General features: G+C 42.8%; 1 protein-coding gene across 3 annotated transcripts in view; it reads right to left on the bottom strand.

Moving 5' to 3' along the window:
- Nucleotides 1–19615, bottom strand: part of tenm2a (teneurin transmembrane protein 2a) — a 109020-nt gene that overhangs the window by 17671 nt on the left and 71734 nt on the right. For 2 of the 3 annotated variants that reach the window (XM_072396073.1, XM_072396075.1), the window contains 10 exons: nucleotides 17378–17500; nucleotides 15249–15475; nucleotides 13994–14189; nucleotides 11943–12044; nucleotides 11296–11490; nucleotides 9752–9952; nucleotides 7889–8074; nucleotides 2175–2321; nucleotides 1668–1878; nucleotides 374–493 (listed from right to left, as the gene is read on the bottom strand). In XM_072396073.1, the coding sequence (XP_072252174.1) occupies nucleotides 374–493; nucleotides 1668–1878; nucleotides 2175–2321; nucleotides 7889–8074; nucleotides 9752–9952; nucleotides 11296–11490; nucleotides 11943–12044; nucleotides 13994–14189; nucleotides 15249–15475; nucleotides 17378–17500 (1708 nt within the window). The remainder of the gene's footprint in view (nucleotides 1–373; nucleotides 494–1667; nucleotides 1879–2174; nucleotides 2322–7888; nucleotides 8075–9751; nucleotides 9953–11295; nucleotides 11491–11942; nucleotides 12045–13993; nucleotides 14190–15248; nucleotides 15476–17377; nucleotides 17501–19615) is intronic. The other variant, XM_072396074.1, reaches the window with a different exon arrangement.

The following is a 19615-nucleotide window of genomic DNA, read 5'->3' as shown; positions in this document are numbered from 1 at the left end:
TGGAAGCAATATACTTATACACACTTATTTTCAGTTTTCCTTCAGACTGCGTTGTCATAGTTCTTAGTTGTGTTGGTCTCGCTAAATACATTTACTGACCTGTTATCTGAAATCTCCTTTGTTTGCTATATCCTATTATTTGTGTCTGAAACAGTTTAGTTTCCTCATAAGATATCTAATCCAATCTAATCCAATCTAATCTAAACCAATCTAATCTAATCTAATCTAATCTAATCTAATCTAATCTAATCTAATCTAATCTAATCTAATCTAATCTAATCTAATCTAATCTAATCTAATCTAATCACACAGCCTTTGTAGTGAGGTAGATTCCAAATTTCAGCAAGAAGAGCTAGATTGCTGTTGTACATACATGCCATCCTGTCGCGTCAGGGTGTATCCATAGTGCGGATAGTTGACAAAAGACACGTTCACCCCTACCAAAGGGGTTCCGTCTGTCGTCAACACCTGACCCCGGATTAGTGATGCCAAACTGGAAGAGGACAGAAGAGACAGGATAAGTGAGCAAAAGTCCATCTATCAACCCGGTCCCCCCAGCAATCCATCATCTGATTTGATTAATCTCCCATCTTTCAATCATCCAATTTGCCAATTCATTCATTGCTCTGGTCTTCCACCACTCATTAATTAGAACCAATCAGCAACCTCCGCCATCAGGATAAGTGCATGTCAATCACATAAACACACCATGACAATATTGATGAATATGTGTGTAGGTTCGTGCACTATTTGGTGCCTGTGGCTGTGTCCTGAAGAAGTCACACACATAGAGGAACGTTTAAACTTTTCCCTTTGATGAGTTATTTCCTTTGCAACACCTGATGTTGCAGTTAATGTCTGCAGAGGAATATCAGCACCAAGGACAGTGCTCCACAGCTCTACTAAATCACAGGGGAGTCCTGGCTTTCCTGCTTTTGATGCCGGGATTGTTCTTTGTCTTATCAAGCTCTGCAAACCCCTCAAGTGAGTATCTATTCTTAAATGTATTTTAAACATTTCTTAATAAAAAGAACGTGTTGTGGAACAGAAGTCTAACTCTCTCGATTGTGTTAAAAAAAACACCCTTTAAATTTATAGGCTGTGGAACAATCACTTCACTACATGGTTCTAAAGCCAATTTTAAATCAGAAAACACCAATGAATTAAGAACTTAATACTGATATTTTGAAAAATGATACCACATTAGGGCTGCACGGTGGTGTGGTGGTAAGCACCGTCACCTCATTAGCAAGAGGGTTCCAGGTTCAATCCCTGCCTGGGGCCTTTCTGTGTGGAGTTTGCATGTTCTCCCTGTGTATGTGTGGGTTCTCTCCGGGTATTCCAGCTTCCTCCCACCATCCAAAAAAAACATGCATGTTAGGTTAATTGGTGACTCCAAATTGTCCGTAGGAGTGAGTGTGAGCGTGCATGTTTGTTTGTCTCTATGTGGCCCTGTGATGGACTGGCGACCTGTCCAGGATGACAGCTGGCCTTTCGCCCGATGACTGGTGGGATAGCCCACCAGCTACCTGATTAACAGAATGACGGTATAGAAAATGGATGGATGGATACCACGTTATATATTTTTTATTTGTGCAGTCGTGGTGGGCTTTGTCAGGTTTTGTGTCTGACACATTCAGTGTCTTTGTGTGTGCTTCCTGCCATACCTGGAGTTGAATGGGTTTTCCCCAGGGATGATGTGTGTGCTGTCCCGCCCAACGAGCATCTTGACGCGGTCGTAGAAAGAGAGAACTCGGGCCTGGGAGATTGGGTTCTGCTGGATGACTTGCAGAGGGTCCCGCGAGCCCCGGCACAGGGGACTGTTTTGACACGGACTCTGAATGCAGCAGTCTGGGTCCATGCAGTCTGTCAGTCCATCTGATAGAAGATAGAGAGGGCAGTGAGTAATTCAAGCAGCTGCCCTAACTGAATCCATTCTCGATTTTATAGCTCGATAATCTGTGTTTCTCTCACTAGAGAAAGTTTAATTTTGCCCTCCCCAGTGAGTCCGTCCCTCCCAGGAAACCTCTATCTTAATTCTATCTCTTTAATTTAATTGATTACTTTTCCTCTATAATCCTTTATTCTTTTCAATGAACAAGAGGCATTCTTAAGTGAATGTTGCTCTTATCACAGCTCTACCCTTGATTTTCTCCTACTCCCCCCCAATTCACCTCCTTCGTTGTCCTTGTTGTCAGCGCAGGAGGTCTCCATGGCAACGCTGCATCCGGGGCCCCTCCAGCCCGTCTGACATTCACAGTGCCAACTCTGCTGACCCATGGTGCACTGGCCATTCCCATTACACAAGTTAGGACAGCCGTCTGGGTGAAGACGACAGGAGGGGAGAGAAACAGGGTGATGCTTGTTTTGTTTCATCATTAATGATACACAGATGAACACACATTTGGTCAAGCTAGAGCAACAAGTGTCACACAGTTTAATAAACCTATAGTGATGGCACAGTGTCAGCACTGATTGTTCAAGAACCCGTTTAAATCAGCAGCTCAGTTTTCAAGTTTCAGCGTGCACCTTTCCATCGTTATGACTCTACACCTGAGGGATGGCTGCTAATGTCTGTCTGTGTGTGCGTGTGTGTGTGGACAGAGGTGGATAGATCACTTTATTCACTTACTGGATAGAGCTCCACCCGATCATCACTCTCTTCCTCCCTCTACTTATGATTCAGTGAAGGTAATGGGATTCTGATGGCCTGAGAGTAATGCTTTCTCGTGAGAAAATGAGATTATGTTTGACAGTTTGTGTGCACGCGTGTGTGTGTGTTGAGAGTGTGTGCATTCATACTTCTGTGTGGTGGCAGTCTACGAACTAATAAACCCTCTCTTAAGCTTAAGCAGAAACCCCTTCCAGAGTCTAACGCCCTAAAGGCAAGTACTGTAAGTCGGTAACTAGAATAGCAAGGGCACCCTGAACTTAACAGTGACTTTAAGGGATGGAAAGGCTGATGCTTATATAGGATGGTATTATTTTCTTTTAGCAGAATTATTTGCTGCATTCTGATGGCTTTTATCAGGGTGCTAATTTTGAATTTATATTTGATTTGGGGAATGAAACCAAACTCATATTTGTTTATTGTAGATGAGGCTATGGCTATGGGACATAAAGAATGGAATTAGGTAAAATGTCTGCCCTGGTTTATTTGCAATTTTATGAGCGCCTCCTTAACACTCAAGTTAACATGTTTATTTTTTTTAAAACAAGAAATCTGGAATGAAAACTTGAATTTTGTAGTTTCATCAAAACAATTTTCTGCCCAGCAGCAGTGATTTCATGTACTGTTGTTATTAAATACACAGTTACTGGGGAACCAATAATTACTCAAGGAAGTTGTTTTGCGACTGCCTTGTAAGACAAAAACTTTTTATATTTTGACCAGCACCAGTCTTCCCCTTGTTTTTAGTCTCTATGCAAATCTGATCCACTTGGTTGCTGGCTCCAGGTTGATTTTAAAAAAGGAGAACGTGAAAGTACATCATGCAAACCGTCCCGGTCGAACCATCTTGTATGGAACGTTCTTCAGTCAAATGTATATGTTACCATTTTTTTCCTAGTTATTTTATTGTTTTTGTTTGGCTAAATTGGTCAAATCTGGTGGGGAAAGAAAGAGATGGAAAAAGGGAAGGCAAAAAGAAGATGGACCTTCCCAGGAAACACTGAATTGCACAGCTGAGTGCAGGATCTGCTAATTACCAAGCTGGTATTTTGCAGAGATCTGGTCTCAGCATATGCTCTAATCCCCCACTAGTCCAACAGTTTTTGCCCATTCAGTAAAGTACATGACGTATTTTCAAATATATTCATTGGTGTGTTCTTTTTATAGAGTCATATACAATGGGTGTTGTGAGTTGCTATACTGATGGCGCTATAGATTTGCTACAATTTTGAAACTCATGCTGATTATGAGGAATAGAAATGGACTGAAATATGATTTTAAATGTTAATGCTATATTGTTAGCATAAAAAAACAATCTTCAAGTTAAGATTCAGGGTCTGTGCAAATAAAAGAAAGTAGAAATATGATATGTGCATTCTCTAAAGACAGATATGAGATTATATCCACCCAACTTCTCATCTAACACTAGTTTAGGTATCAGTTAAGGTGTCCATTAACATTGTCTATATCAAAATGATTTGACTTGATTCTGTCAGTGGAGCACCTGCTGAACAATAAGAAATAAAAATGTGAGTTTATGAAAACTCACTGAAATATTTTCATACAAAACAAAATAATCCATAGACTATTTGTGCTTGAACATAGACTGTTCAGGCACGAATGTGTTTTTAAAAAAAAGCCTTCAACTCCTGGCCTGTTTTACAATTTTACTCAATCTGAATTAAACATTTTTAACACTTCATTTTCAACATTATAATCCATCAAGGAGACGAGGAAAAAAAAAAAAGGAATGATGACACACAACGACAATGTTTTCTCTAGCATCACAAAGAGCCTCAAACAAAGTTGTCACTGTGATTTTCCTCCACAATAAATGAGGGAGCGGGATGCAACAATCTTAAGTCTACCCACGGGAGATGGAGGCAAAGAAAGGGTTGACTTATAAAACATAATGTGCATGCACAAAAGGCCCTTATTCAAACACACACACACACACACACACGCACCCAGCGTGATGCACCCCAGAGATACGACCTGACATTTCTCACTCAGTGGTAGTGGGCCGACACAGAGCGAGGAAGGACAAAATAACCCAGTAAGAGATTATGAATATGAAATGCTTTTTACTGAGTCCTGCTCAGGAGATTAATGAACATATTTTCACTCAAGTTGCACTGTAGAATTTTGCCCTCCAACAAATCGCTGCATCAACAAAGCCATGCATTATGAATACAAATAGTGCAATCTAAACTGTGGCAGCAGCTAAATTAACAGGCGTTTCACCTCGATTGGCATTTTATCATAGGTCTCAACCAGAGGGTGATGAGGGAAAGTCAAGGAAGGACTTTGAAGAAAACAGTATGCCATCGTGTTTTGGGGGCTGCGTAGGCAAGGTAGCTTCACAATGTTTTTCAGCTCAACACGAGGAATCAAATAAAAGGTTTTATCTTTAATTATTACCATTCTCTGCATCAGGGGACCGCTCATGATGCTGCATTAACAGTCGGGCTGGAATAGATTGTCCCCAAGTATTGAGCTCAGGGAACAAAGGCAGTTAGCAGTGATTGCCTGTTAAATGGAGTTGCCATTTAAAGCAGCCAAATACTTATGAAGCACCCGGACAGGACAATCCATAGCGGGCATTGATTGGCTTGCCTGGGCAGGCCAGCATAAGGCTCTTCTCTCTTTAATGCCAAGACCCAGTCGATATCCCCCCCATACTAAGTAGAATAAAGTGGGATTTCAGAAACTATTAAGTCCACCCTCCTCAGTAATGTAGTTGGACTCTGATGAAATCCCCTTAAAAAGGAGAAGAAATTGCCTTGGGTTATGGGTCAGCACACACACTCTTGTGTGGTATGCAGTGTCTGTGGGTGTGGATGGTGGGGTATATGACCGGATGGATATTGTGTGAGACTGAAAGGCTGAAAAGAGAGAGAGGGATAGTTAGAAAGAGAAGCAGAGATCGAGAATGAGACACAGAAAAATGAGAACAAAGTGCAGAAAAGAAACTCAGTCAAGACATTATAGTAAAAAGTTCCACCATTCTCTCCATCCCCCCTGTGCCCAGCTCTGTCTGTTTTAAAGGTCATCAAATAAAGGTTGCTGCCATAGGTACACAATCACAGTTTAAAGATGGACCAAATACCTTCTACAACAAATGTCCATTCACCTATTCTTACTAATCCTAACAAGCTACCTAAGAAATGAATGATTGCTTCATCCCTTTGTTCTTTGACCTGTCACTCTGCTTCCTTTTGACTCCCCGTGTTCTTCCTCACTCTCCCTCTCTGTGTCTTGCTCTCTCTTTAACCCTGCAATTTACCTTTTCTCTAGGCTAGCTCTTCATAAAACAATGAGAGCTATTCCATTAAGCGTAGAGGGTGAGAGGACACTCTCAACGGTGCTCCGGGGACCTGTACTGCCAGGCAATCTGTGCCGCTCTGCACAAACCGGTTGAGGTTCAGCTGCGGGGCTATCTAATAAGCATTCTTGCTGAGCTTGTGAGACGACTGACTCTAGACGTGCAGTCTTCTCTGTTTGCCTTGATTTCTTAACCTTTTTGTCATTCTGTTTACCTCTGCATGATCTGACTAACCTGTCTTTTTTTCTTGGCTTACATTGGCAGGGAGGGCTATGATAAAAAGATAGAGCGCCTGAAATTTATGCTGTATGAGTCACGCGCGCACCATCAAACCCACACACATGCAGACAAAATACATTTATTAGCCATTCTACCATGGCCGTGACTGTTGCCACAAATACCCAAATGTAAACGCTCCCACACACTTATCAGCTCTGCATTTTTTGACACCACATTAAGGCCTTGCACCAGTGGCCTATGAAATTCACCAATTACCTTGAAAGAGCTTCAAACTTTCATCATTTTCTCCTTGTGTGAAGCAACTGTGTTTATGCAGTACAAGACTAGAATACCTGAGTGCTTTTTGTTTTGTGTTTTCAGGTCCCACACTGGAAGTAACACGCTCACACGCATGCACGACCACACATCCACAGCACAGCCCCTCAACACTGCTGATCCCACACTAGGCTCTACGGTACCCCACGACACATCAAGGCTCAATGACAGCTAAGCCCTGCTGCAGTGAACTGCAAGAAATGGGAGTGCACCACATGTAGGGAGTTGTCATTGAGGCTGGCAACCTGGTCTACTACAGACAGATAGCACCACAGAGTCTACAGAGCCAAGCCAGGCCAAAACCCACAAATGCAGCAGCTAGCTTCTACCACCACAGGCTAAGAAATAAAACACCAGAGTCAGATACGGTACCTGCTTTGTCAACCATGCTCCCATGGTCTGCAATGGGAGAAAACGTGCAAAAGGTAAGAGATGGGGAGAGTATTTTTTATATATAAATGCAAGCAACATCATGCAGAGCTGAAATGAATAACAGACAAGCTGCGATAAGCTAACACCAAGAGTGTCTGGTGCTTGTGAAGTGTGCTTTGCGCCAAGCTGAGGCCTGACAACTCTTTCATCTTGGGCTGATGCTGCAGTCAAAGCTGCCCTACTTTCTGATGGGGAAAATGGGGAGATCATAAACTGTTACTCCCCCGTGAATATGTATGTGTTGGCGTGTGTGTGTGTGTGCGGGTATGTATCCTGGTATTTGTTTGGGCTGTGTATCACACTGCAATCACATTGCCTCTGGTGACAAGAAAAGGAGACTTTGTGTCTCACGGCACTGCAAGTGAATCAAAGGGATCTGGCACTCATCCATCCAAAGTGACGGTGATGTCAATATAAGACAGTGATTGACTGACAAAAAAAACACTCACTCACACACACGCACAAGCACGACTGTGTGCATGCACACACGCACAAATAATGTGAGAGAGTTATTTTTTGATCACAGTGAGGTGAAGAGTTTTGCCTTTCATCACATAACTTTGGTGTTTCAAAGGCCATAAAAAAACTAAAACTCCTGAGGTGTGCAGTTGAGAGGCAGCCTCTAAACAGATAAATTCTGCTCTTTTGTAATCCTCCCACCATAACTTCTTAGAAGTTTGGCCCCCCGCCTTTGCTCTCTTCACCCACCTTCTATGTCAGCACCCTTCTTTAGTTCCCGGGGGCCTTACTTTTGCCTGTAGCTCTCATTTCCAAATTCCATTAACAAAGTAAAAAGAAGCTGCCACTTTAGTCTGACTTGGTTTTGGTGTTTCTGTGCACACCCACATGTTGACATACAGACACACGCCAAAAGCACACATCTTGACACAAGACAGGACACTTACCAATGGTGCAGTGCTCTCCGTTCCAGCCCTGGTGGCACTGGCACTTTCCGTCCTTGCAGGTTCCGTGCTTGATGCAGAGTGGATTGCACACACGCTGGTCACAGCCTGCACCGGTCCAGCCTTCCTCGCACCGACAGGCTCCGCCCATGCAAGCACCATGTGTTCCGCAGTCAACCGAGCAGACCTCTGATGGGACGGAGACATATTTGGGTCACAATTCGCGAATGAGAAATGGATGCTTTTGTAGAAGTGATGAATTTCTGATGTTTGCATTTTACTATTTGTCACATATGTACTCATAATGAATTACTCAATAAAGGTCCTTTATGAATCTTAGATGCCTGGGAGGCATAAACATGTTTCAACAACACAAGCATGGCTATTTTTCAGTCCCCAGCAGGTCCTAATGAAATCCTGAAATATGTCATCAATTATAATGTGGACATCTTGAAAAGGTAAACTTTTAAACCTGCTTAAACTTTGAAATCATAGTCAGCTCTATCTTTGACTTCATTCACATGTGACAGTGAGAAAGCTTCAAATCAACTTATTCTAAGTTACTCTAAGCTGCAAAACAATCAAATCTGCATTAAATAAAGCGCAATTCTCCACTGGGCACCTTTAATTAAAATCCCTGATTATAGTTCTGTGATGATAGGGTTTATTTCCTAAGCCCCCATTACATTCACTGACTGGGAGGCTCAGATGTTGCAGGCAGCGAAGGTGCATGTGGTGAAATGTGACAATCCCGTTCGCGAGCTCCGGACCCCTGGTGCGCAGGAAATGTGGGTATGTACAGACATTTTGATACACACTTGCTACTGAATCCTGTGGTGTGAGACAATGTTGCCTTTATCAAAGTTAAGCACTGCCTCACTTGTGACAAATGTTGGAGCTCTGTTAGTGACTAGCAAACAGAGTTAGTGTCAGACTGGCACTTTAGAAGCCGATGCCTCTGCAGGAGTAGAAATGTAACAGCTTTATTTTTTTGAGAGAAAAGCCTGTAAAAGTGGAGCGTTTCATTTAAATTTGGCAACTTTGACCTCCATCTTGGGTTGTATCTGGGATTTATGAGCTCCAACCAATCAATCAAATAATTCTTATAGTAACCTATTCAGCCCATTAAACTTTAGCTCCTTTGTAAATGTTGAGTAGCACACAGGCTACATCTCTCAGGCCATCATTTGATGGTCCTCCAACTGTACCTGAGATCTAGATCTTGTTAAGGAGGCTTTTCCTTGCTTTTACTTTGCACAGCAAACAACCTTAATGCTGACCTCAAAATCTGCAGTTCAGAAACAACATATGACTGATTGATCTGTGTGTTTGTTGGTCTAGGTTTTAAGTTTTCCTGTGGGTGTTTTTTCTTAAAACGTTCTCATTTCTTTTCTTCACTTTGATTTGCTCTTGCTGCACTTTCTTAGATTTAATTTATGACATGTTGTTCCTGTAATGTAGTGAAATTTGCTCTGTAAAAGCAAACGCCTTGGCTTTCCCATTTTAGATGTGGAGCAGCACCCCGATAATCATAAAAAGCTGTCATAACCATACTGTTACTGACAGCAAAATCTTCCCACATTTTATGCCTGCATGTTCCAATTTGGCTTAAATAATGTAACAGTTGCTGTATCCTATTTCTGAGCATCTTGTAGTTTTTGTGGTTTTGTGGCTTTCATCCAAACTCAGTTTGAAATCCAGAACAGTCTGAAATAAAATGACTAACTAATTAACTATGTATCCTGGGACCAAGAAATAAGTTGGGTCTAATATTACTGAGTAGGTGTTTTCCTCCAACTTTGACACCACTCTTGTGCTCAGTGCATTTGACTGTTCTATGACTCAGTTTTGAATGGTCCAACTTACCCAGAGAGCAGTCGGGTCCCATCCATTTGGGGTCACAGCTGCACAACCCAGTGTCTGGTATGAAGGCACCATGGCCGTGGCACTGGTCAGGGCACTGGGCCCTTGGCAATTCGCAATGGAGCCCTCCCCATCCCGGCTTACAGTGGCACTCCCCATTCACACAGATACCGTTGTTGGAACATGTTGGATCCAAGCAGTCCACTGTGTGAAGATAAGCCAGTGTTTAAGAAGGAATAAACAAATGAACAAAAGTTATCACAGAAGCTGGAAACAGTCTCATCAGAGTTCATCAAATTTTTTTTTTTCAAGAAAGAAAGGACAGAATTTCTTTATGTATAGAAAAAGATAATGAAATAAAACAAATATAGCAAGACATAAAGCACACAATGAAGAAGAGTTCGGTGTATAATTGAAGCACAGCGGCAATCGGTTTCTCTCTGAAAGAGCAGACAGCATCGCAGGCTCATCAATGGGTGTGTGCTTTTTGCCAGCGTGCATGAGCGAGCGGACGCATTTCCGTGTGCCAATACAAGGGGGAGAATCTGACATTGTCAGTCTGCCAGCTTGACAGGCAGCTCTGAGTCTGAGCAGTGAGTGAAAACCAATTTGACAAATTACCTCCTCCCGGCAAAGAGCCCACCCACCCCTCCTCCACCCTACTCTCGTTTTTCTGTCCCAGTCACACCAACTTTCTCTTTTTCCTTGTCCTGTTGTGTGTGACACCACTCCACCCTCCACCCCTCCCACCACCTCAGGCGGGATTGACCCTTCTGCTCCCCTTCGCACACACATATTAATAAAAGCACGCGCTGCCATGTATCCCTGGCCATCCATTTCTGTTTGCCCAGCAGAAATGGCGGATCACGGTTATCGATTTTAATGTCGCTGGCACTTCAGGTAAATTGTTCGAGGGACTCTGCTTTGATGAATATTAGATCTGAGATCAGAGGAAAAGGAGGGGGTGGGTGAGAAGGGGATGCATGGGAAAAAAACTGAGGCGGAGAGGAGAAAATGCTGACCTTGTTCCTGTGTTTCCTGTGTGGCCCTGTGTTTGGACTTTTTCTGTCATTCTACTCCTCTCCTTCCACTGTCTTCCCTTTTTTTATCGTCACCCACGGCATGCTGCTTTATCTTTTCTATCGCCTTTTCTAATTTTTACTTTCCTCATATATATTCACCTCTTACCATCCTGACTCCCCCTCCCAATCCCTCTCTTTATCTCGCTTGCTTTCTGATGACTGAGAATGTGCCATGCTGATCCTTCTTAACAAGGATCAATACGAGCGATTTCAGCCCTTAATAAAATCTCTGATGTGTTTGGCTGCAGTATTATACTTCATCCGCGTATATGGAGGGAATGAACACGCACTCAGCATAAGATTACAGCATAATGAGCTGACGAACTTGAGCTGGAAGGCAGTGTGAGAATGTGTGAGATGCGTTTGTTGAGCTTAAACGAATCGCCTCTCTCTTACATAGCTGACACACGTTATACCATCATACATCCATGATGATCATCACACCATTATCGTGGCGGCACTCACCTTCTGCACAACTCTGCCCTTTGTAGCCAATAGAGCACATGCAGTTTCCATCTGTGCAGGTGCCATGGCCACTGCAAAGGGGGTCTATACATTGCGTTACAGGGACATCACACTCAGGGCCTTTCCAGCCGCTGTAACACACACAGGAGCCCTTGTCGTATTGGCCGTTGCCACTGCACAGCACGGGGCAAGCAGCTAGAAGAGAAGACAAAATGAGAAAGGAGGCGGGATTAAACCCTGTGCACAAGAAAAGAAAAAACAATTATCAGGCTTTTTAGAGATTTGCAGAGCAGCAAAAAGCCACGCTGCCTACCCACATGCATCTACACGCCACCATGCAGGAGAGTGGATAGAGTGGTTAAGGGGCTGGAGAGCGCCAATGACATGAAGAGTAATTACAGGCAGAGGTAACTAAACTATTCATCAAAGCTGTCTATCCCAGGTGAGCACCGAGCCAGGGAGTCGTTTGCTTGGGGAGCTGCCATTCATCATCAGTCATCTTGTCTCGGCTCCACCTAAGGCCATGCTCCATGTTGCTGCTCTTAATCCTCCCTACTTTCTGCATGGAGCCAAAATGTGTCTTCTCAACTAATTAGACAGAGGAAGTGACAGAATCTTTCCTGACGGATTTTGTAAACAGCTAATACCTTTGGAGCAGTCCATGCCATGGAATCCTGGGAAGCAGTGGCACACTCCAGAATTACACTCTCCGTTACCATGGCAATTGCGCGGGCACTCTTGCACTGAATCTGTGAAGAAGATGAAGTGAGACAGAGAGAAAGAGGGGAGGGGTGAGAGAGTTTGATGGCAAGCATCAAAGCATTCCATTTAATCATTGGCACCATTCATTCTTTAAGATACGACAAATTGAAGGCGCTCTGAGTCTCTCAGTCGCACAGACATCAAAAGAAAACACCCTCTTCTGAGATTCCACGCATTCCATTTCTGTGTATTTTCCATTGTGCTGTGTGGGGAAGATGCACTTTGAATAAATTTTCAAGAAAGTATCCATTACCCCTCCACCAGTGCTTTGCAATCCATATCAGAAAATACAGCCATGTTTCCACCCAAAGCACAAGCAACGTTTTAGTCGCAGGAACCCTTTTAAGGCGTTAAAAGGATCTTTTGGTCCGTCTGTTGTGTGTTTAAGACTTCAATCTTATGAGCTATTGTGGAGATTGATTGTGACATGACAGGCATGGACTGGCTGAGATTACACGTCCAGCCAAGAATGTTCAGAGTTGAAAGCAACCTCACGGATTTACATGAAATTCTAGAAAGCACGGCCCCCTCATTCTAGTTGTTTAATGTGAACAGAAATTATTTCAGTCCTTCACTTGGTGAGAAAAGTGACAAAGCACCACTGTGGTGTGTTTGAGCAGCACTAACACTATAGGCCCTGCAGTAAAAAAACGCCGAAGGTTCCCAGTGCCTGAGGAAAGTTTTTGTGGTTGAAAGGGAATTCATGTAATTTACACAAGCATTCATGAACCTCTTAGTTCCTTGTCTTTGCACTCTGGTTATTTTCCTTGTGTTGCTCCTCACTTATGGTTGTTAGGCACAATTGGGCAGATTTTATCTAGGTTTTATGTGTGTGTATACACCACTTTAGCCCATCTTACCACCTTTAAGTGCCTCTTAAACCCACTTAGAAGAGGAGAAAAATTTTGGTGGGAAGAAATGGTACAATACTAATCATAAGGATTCATTTTGGACTTTTATCCATCTCTTCCTCCTCTCAACATGCAATGATGTTGTTACTCTTCGATTGTTACTCTTCTTACACTAAGCAAAACTCGGCTTTTCTATGCTGCCTTTCCTTCAAGCACTTTCCTCTTTTTTCCCCTATTTTCTCTCTGCCCTCAGCCCACGCCCTTCAACCCAAATCTGAGCCCCTCGTCTCCCTCTTACCCTAATGCCACCCTCTCTTTCACTCCCCTCTTAGGGTCCTCCTCCCCATACTCCTTCACTCCACTTCACTGCATTCTGGTTTTACCCCTACCATTATATCTCTCCTCCTACTCCCCCCCTCACTACTCGCTCTAATTCTGTCCTCACTGCCTCTCCATCTCTTCATCTCTCCCCTACTTCTACTGCAGAGAGCACTAACCCCTGATATTGACAGTGAAGGATTCTTTCACCCTGCTCGATTCTTTCTATCCATCCTCCTTGTTCAAACACTAGTGGCTCCTGCACAACTGAAATAATTTGCAGCTCCAAAATGTGTTCAGTTTTCAGGGTTGTGACACAGTTTACAGTGGATATGTTCTGGTGCAGTGAGTGATCAGAAAGTAATTATTCCTTTTAATGCATTAACAATCACACTGGGCACAACTCTAAAATCTTTTATTTAAAAAGCTGTTTTGTTCTTGAATGCATATATTGGATATAGTACTGTGTCCTGCCATGTTTTGGCAAACACAATTCTTTCAACTCACCAAGCGGTCCTTCCTATGTGACAAAGCTCTTGTAGTTGTATACCTTTTGGCAACATAGTGAACATGCTTCTGGGGAGTGTTTTTACACATTCTGAATGTGTGAAGACACCCAGAAATTGGGGGGGGGTTAGTAAAAAAAAAATACCATCAGTGTTCACTGGTCATACAAATTTCATCCTGTTTTTGTCTGATAACTGTTTAAATATTGTTTGTTTCACCATCCCCCTCAACCACAACAGCAAATGCAGACTGTGTCTCACCCATGATATTTGTGCTGAAGGAAACCGTTTCTCTCTCCCGACCATCATTATAGAAGGCCAAGTGCCAGGCACCGGCGTCCAGGTACTGGACAAACACCGCCTCATTGAGGACCACAGTTTGAATGCTCCTCCTCTCCCTCGGCGACTCCACCACACTCCATTTTTCCTTCCCATCGAGGCGCTCCATGTAATCATACTGGGGAGAAAGTTGTAAGACAAAGTTTAATTCAAGTGACAATAAAAGAGGACTTTTCTCCCCATGTTTCATTGTTGCATATGCTGGAAGATTAAGTCCTTTTCATAGTCCTTTTCAGTCCTGGTTCATAATTTAATTTCTTAATAGAATAAATTGACATGCTTTACTGTTTCAAACACACACTCTTTTTATATCTCATATTGAACACTGCTGCAGCACCTCTCGCCACCTTCTGTCCGACATGCTTCATTTTAGATCTTGTATCTTTAAGACTTCACTACCACAGGGCCAAATCTGCCCCGACTGGTCAACTGGATAGTCAAAAATGGTAAAGTGTGAGGCTGCTCATGCTTTGTTAGTGGTGTGATCAATTAGCTGTTTGGCAGGCGCTACGCAAAGGTTCTACGTGTTGATCTGGATAAGTTGGGGAAGCTTGGACCACAACCAAGATGTTTCAAGCATTTCAGGAGCAGTGTCTCCTGTAGGAAAGAACAACTTCTTTTGATGTGGGCCTTGGGCTTTGCCACTCTGCACATATTATAAATGCACAAAAAGAGAGAGAAAAAAAAACAATGAATAAGACCACTTTAAAGGCTGGATTTGCCAGGGAAGCAAAAGATTTGGCACACAGAGCTCATTGTGAACTGTCTTTCTATTTGTTTTTTTGGAAATGTTGCAGGAACTGTTTTTACTGTAGCCCAGTAGCCACCAGCTTAAGTTAGACCAGGCAATGAAACAGTTATCTGGATGCAATTATCCCTTCCAACAAATCAAATACATTTTTAATTGAGTAGATTCTAATTAAATAGAGGCAGTAAAAGTTACATTACTGTGAAATTTAATTAAGTGTAAATCTTTTTCTAAATGAGTTTTTTTCAAGCAGCTATTATAATGATTCACAAATGAATTTTTAGATGTCTCATGAAACCGGATGGTTTTCTTTAATGCATTCTACATTAGTTGATGAAAATAAAGGTTGCTTCCCTCCTTATGAATTGTTCATTATGAACAAAACAATAGCCTATCATTCCAAATGTGCTTAATCGGGACAGATTTTACCTGTGCATGCGAGGGAGCCAGACCCTTGCGAATGTACACTCCGAACAGGGCATCCTTGCCGAGGGAGATGTTGAACTTGAGGAACTGGGGCTGGCTGAGAAAGAGCAGGGATCTCCAAAACACACCCGGAGGGACTTCTTGGGACACCCGCCTCCCGACTTCAATGTTGCCGGTGTCTATGCTACTGTTCCGGCCTGCCCACGAACCTGGAGAGAGGGGAAAAGAAACTGCATAATCTGTGATTACAGGCATTGATCGCTAGAGTCAATAAGTAATCATCACAGTTTAATGGAAATGCTTAAAAAAGAAATTCCCAGTCATTTCTGTTACTGCGAGTAGTTAAGTGAATAGAAGATTAACTGATCCCTGAGATACATAGACACAGGGGTAGCATGCTTTTCGATTTTTTAACAAAACTTAGTTTGACATTTTTGTTCAGCATAGTTTTAGAGGGAGAAAAGAAAAGAAAAAACATCTCAATAACTTTTAGATCTCAGATAACTACGACCAAGGTCTTAGACCTTTATTTGCACTTGTTTGGCTATTCCAACAAATGGCTATTCAATTTTCAAATCTTTATACTTTAAACTTTTCTACCTGAAACTGCTTTTTTTTTGTCGTAGTGTACCCTTCGGGAAGATTTAGCAGACTGTGTCAGAGGTGCACTGAGCAACAACTGCACAAACGTGGTGTTCGTGTTATTGCAAGAAAAAAAATTAATACCAGAATTTTGCAAATGAAAATCTAAACAAGCTTGATTAATTTTGGAAACAAGTCCCGTTGATTCACAAAGTCAAGAAATGATGTCTTGGCTGCAATTAGCAAATCTTTGATAGCGGGAGAATGTGTCATCTTTAACTTTAAGCCTTTTGGAAATCAAGCCATTCTTTACATGCTCAGCTACAAACAGAAGCATGTCAGTGTGCATGTGATTGCGGGACGCAAAATGACACCTTTATCTCAAAGCCTATAGGACAGTTGACTTTGTTGTCTGGGCTGAAACGGCAGAGCGCTGATAGAACTGCAGAGCCGAGATTTTCTGAGCAGACAAGGCAGACGGGCGCGCACGCAACACACAGAATCCTACAATCAGGTCAGCCATCTAACAGAAAAGTGTCAGGGCCCAGACAGAAAAACACTGAGTGTGAGTAAGTGTGTGTACATGTGCGTGTGAGCGAGAACAGCAAGGAATAAAAGCAACAGTGAGAAGAACAACAGCAGCATCTGGCTTAGACGGCTGGGGAACACAACACAACAGCTCTCTCATTAATGCAGAATACAGAGACAGAGAAGCAGCCCACACACACCTTTAGTGTGTGCCGTGTGTGTTACAGAGCCAGATCGAGCAAGTGAAAGAAGAACAGATAGAAAGCCGCATGGGGGCCTTTAAAGAGAGGGGCGTGAGTGACGGCAGTTTTACCTCGCTGCTGACTGAAACGAGAAACCCTGCTCGACACAACTCCAAAGCAGAGTGGTTAAACAGCACATACGGGTGACACATCCGCTGCTGCATCGCATCATAAATATTTTAGTTGTGTGAGCATGTTTGGCAGGAAAAATCTGTTGGAATGAGTTTCATACGGCAGATGCACCATTTAAAATCCATCAAGGATAAGGCTGTTGGTAATTTTCTTATTTCTAACAAATTCAATGATGTGTTACTTTGCTCATACAAAAAAGTTTATATGTTCATGCTGAACATATATCTATCTTTAAGAAATGGGTTGAAAAAGCAAAGTTTCATTTCAGGAGTATAAAACGACTGCAGCTGCAAATTAATACACATTTGGCATGCTTATTAGTATTGATAGCACCTGGATGGTGTAGAGAGTATGGAACTGATTCAAAGTTGCCTACAGTGTCCCCAGTCATCTTTTCTAATGTTGTCTCTAATAGTTCCTGAACGGCAATTGAGTTCCACGGCACAGAGAAGTAAGCAAAATCAGTCATGGGCTACACAAACAATCCTTGTTAGAGATTAATTGATTGTTGATTTAAGTGTTTTCATGTTATTTGCCGCTAGGAAGAAGAATATTTAATATGCAGCCTAATCCTTTTGCTGAGGCAGTGTTTGCCGCCACAGGTTGAGTGAGGATCTAAATGTGGGGAGTGTGCTTTATAGTTCATACCTCTCCCTCCAGAGGGCAGTGTGGCCACGTCACTGTTGACAGGCAGTCCACCTCCCAGTCCGTTGTTTAACACGGGACCGTCGGAGGGCTTCAGCTGCCATGTCAGACCCAGCAAGTTGATCGCTGCACACAAAAAGGTGGAGAGAATAGACGTGAGAGGGAGGAGAGGTGTGAGAGATGGCTGGATGGTGAGGTGGGGGGTGTTTGAATTGGATGGTGGACTGTTCATGGTGGACGGTTCAAGCTCATCATGGGATTTATAAGGCTAATTCTTGTAGCTGTTACACAGTGTCACTGCTATACTTGTGTTAGTGCATATCAGTCAAACGCTCTGCTCTCAAAGTGGCTGGAAACACAAAAACTGAGCTCAGTCTTACAAAACATTCGATTAAAACCATAAAAATCTCTTTTCTTTTGCATTCTCTGCCTCAGCCTCTCCCAACCATCGTTCAGTGTGACTCCATCTCCTGCTTTTATTTGGAAGCCTTTACACCATCTCACAGAGAGCAAGTGACAGATTGCTCTCTCAAGAGAGCCCTCTATGACTCTCCTCTCCTTTCTCTTCTTCTTTTGTCCTCCGTTGTGTTAATGTGTACTGGCGGTATGAGTCGGCTCAAGTGTGTTCGCTCTTCACTTTGTCAGCTCTTTACTCTCCCCATGTCTCTTCTCTCCTTAGCTTGCTGCCAAACGTCTTCTCCAACCGAAAACATAGAAGAGAGGAAAACACTGAGCAGACGGTCTGTTCCCTAACTATGCGCACAGTTATAAGTTCAGTAATTTCTTCAGAGACAGGTATGTTTTTGTTTGCTGATAATGAGTATTTTGATCTCTAATGCTTCTGAACAGTCTCTTGAATGAAAAACTCTTGATGGATCATTATGTCTGAACATATGGGATAATTGCACAGTGAAGGTGCAACGCAAATGCAAAATTGAGATTATTCATGAATCCTGTGGGTTTAGGTGATGCAGCATGGCCGTACAGTATGGTTGTGTGGAACGTATTATGTGGGTGTTATTGCACGCTTCTCAGCATTGGCCTTATTCCCTGCACACAATGCTCACAACACTTGCAACTGAAGCCTGAGAATCAATTTCTCTCTTGCCAAATTCTATCTTCACTTGCCAAAGGTTTGCACACACTTGGATGAGTGCAAAAGTTTTAGAGGACAGAGATGAGGCCACACGATTTGCACTGGTGCAGATGCATTCCCTTCCCTCCCTTTGTTTCTTTGTTTCCTCTTTCTTATGCTCCATCTCTTTCTCCCCACCCTCGCTTCCTGGTCAAAGGAAAGCGCTGACACCTTGGCTGCTGCCTGGCCTCCACTGTCAGCTCTTTTTTTCTAATTTTTCATGGCGGTAGGGGTGTGGTATAGCAAAAAACAAAACAAAACGAGAGATAGAGCAAGAGGAAGAGGGAGAGTGCTCCCTCTGCTTCTTTTCTCTTATACGCACCTATTTCCCTCTCCTCTTTAATTGTGTTGACCTTCATTCCTTTTCCTCTTTTCTTTTTAATTCCCCCTTTTTTTCCTTCTCTTTTTCTTATCTTTGCCTGTCCTTCCTTGTAGATTACGCAGACACGCATGCACCACAAACATACAGGCACACACGCACGCAAAGATGGTATCACAGTGAGCTGTCGATAGAAAGATCTCCTATTGAATCAGCTGGAGACAGTAAGCAATTGTGAATCTATTGTGACGGCACTCTCAATCTAGGTCACCGCCAAGAACACATCAGACAGACCCACCATGAGCTTATTGTGTATGTCTGCTCATTGTGTTTATGTGACTGTGAGGGCCGGTGCACATGTGTGCTTTTCCCAAATTAGTTTTCCTCCTCTGCCTTTCCTTTTTGCCTTTTCTTCTGGAAGGCTGTGAAAAGTTGACCAACAGATGGCACACTTACTCCTTGGTGACAGAGCACAAAAGCCAAAGCTCTGTCAACAGGTTTTTTTTTTTTTTTTCTGCAGCAACACACAAGAAAGACAAAGACAGTCGCTTGTTGTCGTTCTTTTTCCCATCCCCCCATCTTAACAACACTTCTTATCCTGTTAGGGTGTAATTTTAGCTAAAATGAAATTGCTGAAATTGATGCATTTAGCCTTGTGTTGCCACAACTTTTTGCATTTTCTTTTCTTGTCATAATTGCCATAATAACTGTTTTCAAGCTGCATTTCAAGGCTTTATTAAGTGCCATGCCAATAGCCTATCTGAACTGAAATGGACTGACAGACATA

This window comes from Leuresthes tenuis, unplaced genomic scaffold, assembly GCF_036924035.1.
Source record: "Leuresthes tenuis unplaced genomic scaffold, fLeuTen1.0.hap1 SCAF_11, whole genome shotgun sequence".
NCBI lineage: Eukaryota > Metazoa > Chordata > Actinopteri > Atheriniformes > Atherinopsidae > Leuresthes > Leuresthes tenuis.
Note: the sequence above shows the minus strand (reverse complement) of the source record. Positions and strands in the feature narration are given on the sequence as shown.